General features: G+C 40.2%; 1 protein-coding gene across 1 annotated transcript in view; it reads right to left on the bottom strand.

Moving 5' to 3' along the window:
* The window catches only part of Pgm1 (phosphoglucose mutase 1), a 56,915-nt gene extending 46,774 nt beyond the window's left edge, over nucleotides 1-10,141 (bottom strand). The window contains exon 1 of the mRNA XM_071667201.1: nucleotides 9,912-10,141. Coding sequence (XP_071523302.1) covers nucleotides 9,912-10,007 — 96 coding nt within the window. The 5' untranslated portion in view covers nucleotides 10,008-10,141. The remainder of the gene's footprint in view (nucleotides 1-9,911) is intronic.
* Between the last annotated feature and the right edge of the window lie 2,045 nt (nucleotides 10,142-12,186).

Here is a 12,186-nt window from a genome sequence, read left to right on the forward strand (position 1 = left end):
CGAGAGAATATCAAAAGGGAAAAACAAAAGACAAGGGAAAGTATTTGCGAATTTAGAAGCAAATGAAAAACCTGTCTTTTAAAATATGGCAGGTCATGGTTATTGGGAAAGATATAAGAAGGCAGAGAGTTCAAAAGCTTCAATGTGTAGAGAAAGAAGCAGTTATGGAAAAAAAACACCCTTAAGTTACCAATGGCCACATAGTAATCAAGTGATGCAGCAGCTTGCCAAGTACTGCATGGTTTACCAAGTGGTGGGGGCACACAAGCAGCTAGCTCTCGGGAGCAAAACCTGAAGTACAGGTACACCGCCGATTTTTAGGCAACTGATGGTTCGGCGCCTCCTTTAGTCCAGGAAAAAATTAAGTGAGAGAACTTGAAATTACCTCAGCCACCAGACTAGTTTACTGGGCAGCCATAGATGTGCTGAGAGGGGCAACTAATGGGATGTCTGATCATTACCTGGTGAAGGTGACGGTGAAGATTTGTGAGGCTCTTGGAAAAGAGGAAACATTATTGATGAGAAGTGGATGGTGAAAATATGTGAGCTTGGAAACAAAGACTTGTGTGAAGAGATACCAGAAGAGATTGAGAGTAAAATGGCAAAAGGTGAGACTAAAATAAAGCTATGGGAATGAGTGAGGAAAGGAAGTATCCACAGAAGCAGTTTTAGAAGTGCAAGAAAAGTGTGTGGCATGTGGAAGCTGGCAGGGAGAGAGGCAAGAAAGGGTGCTGAGTGGTAAGATGATGAAGTTAACTTGCTAGTGAAAGACAAAAGAAAGGTGTATGGGTATTACTAACAACAAAGGAATGCAAATGATTAGGAGAAATACAAGAGAAAGCAATAGGAGGTCAAAAGGAAGGTGCAAAAGCTGAAAAAGAGAGCAAATGAAATTTGGATAGAGTAAACACCAACAAACTTCAGGGAGAATAAAAAAGTGTTTTGGAAGGACATCAATAGTGTAAGAAAAACAAGAGAATAAAGGGAACATCAATTAAGGAGGTAAATGAGGACATGATAACAGGCAGAGATGAGATGAAGAGACAGAATGAGTACTTTGAAGGAGTGTTGAATGTATATGCTGAAAAGATGGTATGAATACTTTGAAGGAATGTAATATGAGTTTCATGATTGAGTAGCAGATGAAACGTGTGTGAATTGAGGAAATATGTAAAGTCAGAGAGTCATGGCAGGTGGACTGATGAAAAGAGAAGAGGTAGTGAAAGCCTTGCACAAGATGAATGTGGGAAAGTGGCTAGAGTAGATAGTATTGCACTTGAATTTCTTCAAAACAGGGGTAACTGAGCCATTGGTTGGTTACACAGGATTTTCAGCGTACGTATGGATCATGATGAGGTGCATGAGGATTGGCAAAATGTGTATATAGTGCTACTGTATGAAGGCAAAGGGAACATAAGTTAACGTTCGAATGACATAGGAATATGTTTGCTTGAGTGCACAGGTTGTACCTTTCTAAACAGGTGCTTTGTGGTCTGGCAACTCCCATGGTCAGGCACATTTTAAAGACGCAGCCATTAGTTTGTGGATCTGCCACTAGGGTGGAGCTGTTAGCAGTGCTAAGGCACCAAAATTTGTTTACACTGCAGCTGAGATAATCAACAGTCCTGTTAATTTCATATAGCCCCAGAACAAGTGTATAAAGCTAACAAATCTGCCCAGTATTGGCATCGTATGCCATGAAAAACCCTTGCCCAAAATATTGAGGAGTCTCCATCTGGAGATAAGGAATCCAAAGAAAGGGTAACAATTCTTGGCTGCACCAATGCTGCAGGAACTCATAAAACCAAGCTGATGGTAACTGGTAAGTGTTCACCCAAGGGGCTTTAAATGGGATAATTCCTGTTTTCCAGCATTTTCTGTGGTCCAGCAATGGCCAGGTCCCAAGACAACCTGATTAAAGAGGTACAACCTGTACCAGGTAAATTGTATGGAAGAGTGGTGATTGACAGGATGGTGGCATGCTGAGAGCTTCAGATTGGGAGGAACAATATGGTTTCAGGTGTGGTAAAGTAAAGGATTTGTGGATCATATTTTTACTTAGAAGAATTGTGTAGGTATGGATGTGGTAACTGATAGGGTAGTGGTATGCACAGAGCTCCAGACTGGAAAGGAATAATGTGGTTTTTGGGGTGGTAAAAGGGCGTGTGGATCAAGTGGTTGCTACGAAGAATGTGTGTCAGAAATGCTTAGAGAAACAGAATTTGTGTTATTTATGCATCTGGTGAAGCCATATGATATGGTTGACAGAGATACTTTGAAGGTGTTATGAATGTGAGAGGAAAACTGTTACCAGCAGTGAAGAGTATTTATCAAGAGAATATGGCTTGTGAGCAAATAGGTAGAGGGATGGGTGTGTCATTCCAGATGGTTCTGTGTCATGAGTGTGTGATGTCACTATGGCTGTTTAAGCGGTCTATGGATTGGATGGTGAGGGAGATAAATTCAAGGTTCTTAGAAAAAGGTGGTCATGTGGTTCCAGGTGAAGATGGGTCTGTGTCAAGGGTGTGTGATGTCACCATAGTTGTTTAATTTACTTATAGATCAGGTGGTGAGGGATATAAATGCAAGGTTCTTAGAGAAGGGCATGCATGCAATATGTTTGGGGTGGGGGTCCTGGAAGGTTAGTCAGCTGTTTGCTGATAATAAGACACTGGTGGCAGATCTGAGAGAGAAATAGGAAAAGTTGGTATCTAAGTTTAGAAGGCTGTGTGAAAGAAGAAGTTAAGTGTAAATGTAATTAAAAGCAAGGTTATTAAGGTCAGCAATACAAAGGGACAGGTTAATTGGGTAGGAATTTAAATGAAAATTTACAGGAAGTGAATTGTTTTAGACACCTGGGAGTAGATATCACATCAAAAGGAATTATGGAAGCTGAGGTGGGTCATAGGGCAGATGAAGGGGCAAAGGTTCTAGGAACACTGGGTAATGTTTGGAAAGAGAGGTCACTATCAAAAGGGACAGAGATGGATATGTTTAGAGGTACAGTAGTCTCAACGGTGTTATATGGATGTGAGGAAGAAGCTGTAGACTGGTTTTCTTCCTCATATATATTGATGTTGCTGATAATGGCCTGCACTGTACGATATCAAAATTTTCACAGATGATATAAAGCTGGAAAATAAATCTACAACAGAAAATACATATCTGCACCTTCAAATTGACAACAGAAAAACTGATGAACTTGGCTCACAGGTGACAAAAGAATCTTAATTATCAGTAAGTGGATAGCTTTACAGACTATAAGTAAAATCAAGAATGAAAGCTATTGTATGAATTCTGAAGAGTTACAAAATGTTAATGAAGAAAAAATTTGGGTGTAGTAATTTCTGGTTATCTAAAACCATGTAACCCTTGCAAAGAAGAAGTAAAAATGGGGAACAAAATGCTTGGGTGCATATATAGGACTTTCAGTTTTAAGTCTACATACAGTATAGTGGACCTCCAGTCCTGTGGTTCTATTCTTTCCTGGAGCGATTTATTGAAAATCTGGGTTAATGGTGCAGCAATCGTGTCTGACGTTTTTAATGACTTGTGGATAGAAACGATCAGGACCTTGGCTTTTATTAGGCTTCAAATCATCTATCTGCATTAGCACTTCTCTAACTGTGATGGCAAACCCTCATATCATCTGAGAGCAATTCATCACTGTCTCAAAATTCATGTCATCTTTCTAGTGTAAAAGCAGAACTTGTTCAGGGTTGTTGCCATGCTTTTATTGTCCAAAATGGATTCACCATTCTTGTTTACTAAGGGTCCTATTGCACTTCTTATGTGTTTCTTATTAATTATCCCTGGGGATAGGGGAGAAAGAATACTTCCCATGTATTCCCTGCATGTCGTAGAAGGCAACTAAAAGGGGAGGGAGCGGGGGGCTGGAAATCCCCCCTCTTGTTTTTAATTTTCCAAAAGGAGGAACAGAGAAGGGGGCCAAGTGAGGATTTCCCTCAAAGGCTCAGTCCTCTGTTCTTAACACTACCTCGCCAACATGGGAGATGGCGAATAGTATAAAAAAAAAATAATGATATATCTATAAAATCTCTTAGGAACTCTTATTACTATCTCTTGCAATACTCACTTTGTATTCTCTCTTGGCATTTTTTATAAGAGATTTCACTTGTCTCCTGATTGTCTTATATTGCACTGAAATATCTGGGTCATTCTCCAATTTCTTAAGCTTACAAAGTTTATTTCTGAATCATATAGCTCTTGCAATATCTTGTACCATTCAGGATTGTTGTTGGTTTTCTTGTCTCTGTCATGCATGGGAATAAATGTGACTCAACGATGCATAAACTGAAGCTTAAAACTGGCCCATCTGAGCATGAACCAACAAGGCTGAGGAAATTACATGGGTGGGAGGGAGGTAATGAAATTGAGTGAGCTTGCAAAAGAGACTCATGTGCAGAGATTCCAAGACAGACTGAATGAAGAATGGCATATGGTGAGAATAAATGAAAGAGGGGGAGTGGGCAAAAAGTAGAAGGTATTTAGCAAAGCAGTGCTTAGGTGTGCAGGTGAAATGTGTGGTATGTTGCCATAACAGAAAGGGCAATAAGTCATGGCATGGAGAAGTTGCTAATGAAAGACAAAAAAAAAGTGTATGGAAGGTACCTGAAGGAAAAGAGGAATGTGCAGGGGTTAAAAAATAAAGCAAATGACAGATGGAGGTGGGAGAATATCTTCAAACTTAAGGGAGAATGAGAGAATTTTTGAAAGAAGGCAAACAGTCCAAGAAAAATAAGAGATCAAATGATAGCATCAGCAAGGGTAAAAGATGGAATATGGTGACAGGCAAAGAAAAGATGAAGCACGCATTCTGAGGGACTATTGAATGTGTTAGATGACAGGGTGGCAGATGTAGAGTGTTTGGGAAGAGCTGACATGTGGAGTGAGAAAGTCATGGTGAATGGTTTGGTGAAGACAGGTGATGAAAATCTTGCTTCAAAGGAAATGTGGCAAAGCAGCTGTAGTAGATGGAATTTCAGATGAATTTCCCAGGACAGGAAAAGACAGTGTTGCTGATTGGCTATTCAGGAGTTTTGATATTTCCATGGCCCATAGTAAGGTGCCTAAGGACAAGCAGAATGCTTGTATAGTGCCATTCTATAATGGAAAGAGAGATAAAACTGAAAAAATTAATTACCATCATACACTGTATAGTCTTCAGGCATTACATTTCTATCACATCCACCCCCTTCCATACATTTGCATTTAGGATACATGACTCTCATGACAGCATCAGGATTACTATACCATGAAACAGACCCATCTTTGTCCTCACAGACAGTGACCTCACATTTTACATATTCCTCAATGTACCCAGGGCCTTTGCCTCCACATCCAACCAATGGTTTACTTTAGCTCCCATACTCCATCTTCTAACAACTGTACTCCCCACATATTCGAAATACTGCACTTACAGCAGGTTTTCTCAATTCAGACACACTCAACTATCTCTTTCCTCTACTAAACCTTACTAACTTAATTTTACTTACATCAACTCTCAACCTCCTCCATTCACACACTCTCTCAAACTTAGACACCAGCTTCTGGGGTTTCTCACTTTAGTCAGCCACCAAATTCAAGTCATCTGAAAACAGTAACTGACTCCCCTGCCAATGCAAATCCACCCCAAGACCCTCAAATTTACCTCCCTCATCACTCCATCCATAAACATATTAAACCATGGTGACTTTACACACTCTTGCCAAAGAACCAAGTTCACCTAGAACCACTCACCCTCTTTTCCTCTTACTTATAAATATACCTTACTCTTCACAAAAACTCCTTACTATTTCTAATAGCTCTCCTCCTACACAATATACCTGTAGTATCTTTAAAAAAGGATCTATATCAATCCTATCATACAAGGATCTATATCAATCCTATCATACATTTTCTCCAGGCCCATAAATGCAACATACAAATCCTTCTCTTTCTCTATGTATTTCTTACACAAATTATTCAAAGCAAATACCTAGTCCACTCATCTTCTACCACTCCTGAAGCCACTTTGCTCCTCCCCAGTCTGATGTTATATGGTTAGATGCATGTCACCACCTTATAATCACCACTTTCCTACACAGCTCACCAGGCATACTCTATCTATATATCTACATCTCTGACACCCGTTCTCTTCATGAACTTTCATCAAGGGGTGGCCAAGGCAAAATAGTTTCCACTTATCCCTGGCCTTACATGCTTGCCTCTCATACACCATTCCATGCATTCTTCCATCATTTCTCTCCCTCCAGTATTCTTCCATCCTATTTGCCCATGTCCCAGTAAGCTCCCTGTCTTGCATTCTTTCTAGATGCCCAAACCACCTCAAAATATTTCATCTCACCCATTCTATCACTCCACAATTCATTCCCTTTGCATTCCCTGCTATACCAAATCTCTCTTCGTTCCATCTAGTCACACCACATGCTCTTATCAAATAGCTCATTTCTACAGCCTGGATTCTTGACCTCTGTGACTCATTCCATCAGGTCCATGTTTCTGCTGCATAGGTCAGGGTTGGGAGGTCTGTGCATAGGTCAGGGTTGGAAGAACTATGCTGGCCCTTAATCCTCTCTTCATTTCCATGCTTACATCTCTACCCTTCAACATTCTATTAAGGGACCCAATAACTCTTCCACCCTGTACTGCTCTCTCCCTTATCTCTCCTTCCATATCACCAATCTTACCCAAGACAGCTCCTAAAAACTTAAATTCTCTCACTTCTTCCAGTCTTTTTCCCCCCATATCCACAGCACAATTTAGTACACTTTCTTCTTTCACTCTATATGGTTTTACAAAATTCATACTTTTCCTGTTTCTTAAACAGAATTATATCAGCATAATTTGAACATCTTATCCCTGGGGATAGGGGAGAAAGAATACTTCCCACGTATTCCTTGCGTGTCGTAGAAGGCGACTAAAAGGGGAGGGAGCGGGGTGCGGGAAATCCTCCCCTCTCAATTTTTTTTAATTTTCCAAAAGAAGGAAGAGAGAAGGGGGCCAGGTGAGGATATTCCCTCAGTGGCCCAGTTCTCTGTTCTTAACGCTACCTCGCTAACGCAGGAAATGGCGAATAGTTTGAAAAAAAAAAAAAAAAAAATTTGAACATCTATTTTTAATGCCCATGCCTTCATAAAATGGCATTATACAGGCATTCCACCATTCCTCAGGCACCTCACTCTCTTCTATAAACTGAAAATCTTAATTAACCAATTAATAATTTTACCACCCTTTTCTTGAGAAGTTAAACTGCTATCCCATCCAATCCAGCCACTATGACATACTTCATCTTACACATGACTTTCACCACCTCTTCTTGCCATATCATCTGCCATGACTCTCTTCTTCCACAATACCTCCAGGCACCATACATCCCACATATGCTACCTTAGTACCCACTACACTCAACAGTCCTTCAAAATACTCCATCTCCTATTTACATGTTATCTCTCCTCATCTGCTCCCCTAAATGATGCTTGCCATTTGCTCTCCTTCCACTACTGCCAACTGATTCATCAATCAACCCAACAATTTCCCTAATACAAATAATCCATACAACCTTAATCAGTATCATTCAATTAAATAATATGCAACAAGTCATGATCTGAAACTGGTATTGTATTTCCTAAATACACAATAACAATGCAGAAGAAAATCACGCGATGTTTAAAGTTAATACAAATATGGGGTTAAAATGAACTTTAACCATCTGTTTACCTCAGATTTTCCCTAGTATATATGTATGTATATATTTGGAAAGAGGGGCAAGAATGAAGTCTGTTGTGGATGAGAGAGCTTGGGAAGTGAGTCAGTTGTTGTTCGCTGATGATACAGCACTGGTGGCTGATTCATGTGAGAAGCTGCAGAAGCTGGTGACTGAGTTTGGTAAAGTGTGTGAAAGAAGAAAGTTAAGAGTAAATGTGAATAAGAGCAAGGTTATTAGGTACAGTAGGGTTGAGGGTCAAGTCAATTGGGAGGTAAGTTTAAATGGAGAAAAACTGGAGGAAGTAAAGTGTTTTAGATATCTGGGAGTGGATCTGGCAGCAGATGGAACCATGGAAGCGGAAGTGAATCATAGGGTGGGGGAGAGGGCAAAAATCCTGGGAGCCTTGAAGAATGTGTGGAAGTCGAGAACATTGTCTCGGAGAGCAAAAATGGGTATGTTTGAAGGAACAGTGGTTCCAACAATGTGTATGGTTGCGAGGCATGGGCTATGGATAGAGTTGTGCGCAGGAGGGTGGATGTGCTGGAAATGAGATGTTTGAGGACAATGTGTGGTGTGAGGTGGTTTGATCGAGTAAGTAATGTAAGGGTAAGAGAGATGTGTGGAAATAAAAAGAGCGTGGTTGAGAGAGCAGAAGAGGGTGTTTTGAAATGGTTTGGGCACATGGAGAGAATGAGAGAGGAAAGATTGACCAAGAGGATATATGTGTCGGAGGTGGAGGGAACGAGGAGAAGTGGGAGACCAAATTGGAGGTGGAAAGATGGAGTGAAAAAGATTTTGAGTGATCGGGGCCTGAACATGCAAGAGGGTGAAAGGCGGGCAAAGAATAGAGTGAACTGGATCGATGTGGTATACCGGGGTTGACATGCTGTCAGTGGATTGAATCAGGGCATGTGAAGCATCTGGAGTAAACCATGGAAAGCTGTGTGGGGCCTGGATGTGGAAAGGGAGCTGTGGTTTCAGGCATTATTGCATGACAGCCAGAGACTGAGTGTGAACGAATGAGGCCTTTTGTTGTCTTTTCCTAGCACTACCCCGCACACATGAGGGGGGAGGGGGATGGTATTCCATGTGTGGCGAGGTGGCGATGGGAATGAATAAAGGCAGACAGTGTGAATTGTGTGCATGGGTATATATGTATGTGTCTGTGTGTGTATATATATGTGTACATTGAGATGTATAGGTATGTATATTTGCGTGTGTGGACGTGTGTGTATATACATGTGTATGGGGGTGGGTTGGGCCATTTCTTTCATCTGTTTCCTTGCGCTACCTCGCAAATGCGGGAGACAGCGACAAAGCAAAATAAATAAAATAAAATATATATATATATATATATATATATATATATATATATATATATATATATATATATATATATATATATAATGCTTATCACCTAATGTAATTTCATTCAATATGATACTCCAAATCATGCATTGCATATTTTTTTTTCATTTCTCTAAACATTACACTTTTACCAGGTTATGTCCTGCATTAAGTTTTAGGTAATGGCCTACAAGATAAACTAGGAATCAGGCTCAGGAATCACCTTAGAGCATAACCTTGGAACTAGCCTATGATGACCTAATTTCATCAGGGCAACCTGATGGGCTAACTTTGGGAATCAATTTAACTTTTGCCATAAAATAGGTAACCTACCCTTAGGGTCTATCCTTGGATTTATCACAGAACCTAGCAGAACCTAAGATAATCTAGTAGAAGAACCTAGCCTAACCTAACAGAGACCCTAACTGAAGGCCAACCTGGGACTTAAACCTAAGTCCTAGACTGAAGTGATACCGGCCACACAGAGGACAATCACCAAACAGGACCATACATGTGTCAAGACAGTAATTGTGTTCGTAATTACCAATATGGACATTATGAGTAGTTTTACATACCCTAAGCTAACTTAAGGTTGAAGGTGAGTTTGGAGGTTGTGAACACTTGTCTTTTTTTGTTAGCCGAGACGGTAGGGGTAACTGAGGCCCGAATCATGAACAGCTAGGTTGACTGGATTTTCTGTACACAGTACTGTCAGACGACTATCATATATGGCGGCTTTCCTTAAGGGAGCCGGTAGTATTTTGGCCACTGTTGACCCTAGACCCAGCCTAGGTCTTAATCCAAGGTGCTACAAGAATGACCCTCTTTTACTTGCCAGTTGAAAAACTTTGACAGCCTTTCTTAACCCACTGGTTCCGGGCTTCTGACCCTCAAAAGGCCTGGTTGACTTGGTATAACACGAGAGAGACATCTTTGCAGTAAGGAGACAGGAGTCCAACTAAAGTGCGCCTACTAACAACCTTCAAGTTCTTCAACTTGCACCGCTGGCACTGAAATCCAAACGCGGACCCCGGCACCAAGACACTCTCACCAATCAGCTGTTGTACTTGTCCTAAAGCCTGCACTTATAAACATCCCTTCTTATTCTTGTTAAATAGCTATGATTTCGACTTATCCACTATTTTTATAATAATTATAGGAATATATTGTATATTTCTTACAGGCTAATGCTCTCCTAAAATAATTTCTAATTAATTATAAGGACTCAATTGAAAATACATCCAACAGCTCCGGACACCCTAAAGCAGACGACAGACTGTCGGTCGCTAAGGTGCATTGAAGGTTATACAGGACATAGCAAAATATTTCTGCAGTGAAGCTTTCTTTTTCGTTTTTATAACTTAATCTTATTCATAAGTATAGGATAATAATTTACTGCAATTACAGACCACTAGACTGCAGTGTGTCTCAGTATTATATAACAGCTTCTTAGTTCCTTAAGATGGACCAGTTTAGGGTACGTAACTAAAAATAGGTCTGCCCGTTGCATAATTTTTACTTCTCACAGTAAACTAATGTACTTCTTCAAGGAGTTTCTAGAATTCTGAGATAATGTTAAACGAAAATATATGTAGTATGAATTAGCGTCTTTTTTAAGACAAATTAACGGGAAAGTATTCAGTATCTGTAAAAGTATTCAATATAAGTAATTTGTCATGATATTCCTACAAACGAATAATCAAATAGTTTTCCAGCGTTTAGTAAATAGTTAACTTTCCTCTTTAGTCTATGAATAGATAGGGGAGGGGGTTTAGTGACAGTGGAACATTTGACATATCATAGCCAGAAAAGAAGATAAAAATACACGAATATCCACGCAAGGCAAAATTTTATGATTCGAAGAGAATAAGAAAAAAAAAATCACACAGGATATCTGCAAGAATCCTCTAGAATATACCAAAAATATGTCAGACAAGATTATATAAGATCTCGACAATCAAGATACTTCCAATGTCCAGTTACGTGGAAAGAAAAAATATGCATCGAACTTAGACACCTCTAAAAGAAGGCTGAGAAAATGCTTAACACAGTCCTCGACGAATGTAAGACTGACAGACGTGTTGAGTGCGTGGTGCAGCAGAACACTGCAATTTTGAGTCACACACACACACACCCACATATACATTATCTATATATATATATATATATATATATATATATATATATATATATATATATATATATATATATATATATATATATAAAGGGAGGGATTATTATGCGGTACTTATGGATCTGAAGAACGGCAAAAGAAAGGAATGAGTGGAACCAGAGGTATGTCGAGGAATGGGAGGTATTTAGTGAAGCCGTTCTTACATATACAAGAGATATGTTTGGTATGCGGAAGGTGTGAACACGTGAGGAAGGGTAACTAGTGTTGGGATGAGAAATTTAAGTTGCTTGAGAAAGATAAAAGATAAGCGTAAAGAGTGTTACCAGCAGGGAAGGAGTGGGTGTGGTCACGGATAATGAGACGAGGGTGCAGGGGGTACATACATTGTACCCAGGCCAAGGGGTCCAAAGGGGCCCCGGGAATTTTCTAGGATCTCAGAACATTTTTGCATGCATTGAAGACGCATTCACATTTTGTCTGAGCCTACATAGATAAAATATTCTTAGAACACAATCAACGATGTTCAAATCAATAGCGCTTTCTCCCCTCTGTTCCTCTTTTATTTATATTCATATTTATCATGGAGGGAGTTTGGGAGCATAAGGTCTCAAATGCAGAAAATCAACAGAGCGCTCATTTCCACCCCTCGTTCATCTTCCACATCCCTTGTGGTCTTACAGGTCATGGCATAAAACCGTAATGGATAAAAACAGGATGACTAATTGAGAGGAGAACGGTACCCGAAACTTTGTGCCCCCTGATAGAATTCCTCTCAGAGGCCCTGAGCGTGATTAAGAAACGCAGCAGTGTCGAGCCCAGAGGCATCTAACCTCGCTGTCCTCCCCAACCCCTACCCTTGGAAGGTTGGGGCTCGACATGGCTCTCTCTCTCTCTCTCTCTCTCTCTCTCTCTCTCTCTCTCTCTCTCTCTCTCTCTCTCTCTCTCTCTCTCTCTCTCTCTTGTTATTTGTAAGAAC

This window comes from Panulirus ornatus, chromosome 11 (assembly GCF_036320965.1).
Source record: "Panulirus ornatus isolate Po-2019 chromosome 11, ASM3632096v1, whole genome shotgun sequence".
Lineage (NCBI taxonomy): Eukaryota > Metazoa > Arthropoda > Malacostraca > Decapoda > Palinuridae > Panulirus > Panulirus ornatus.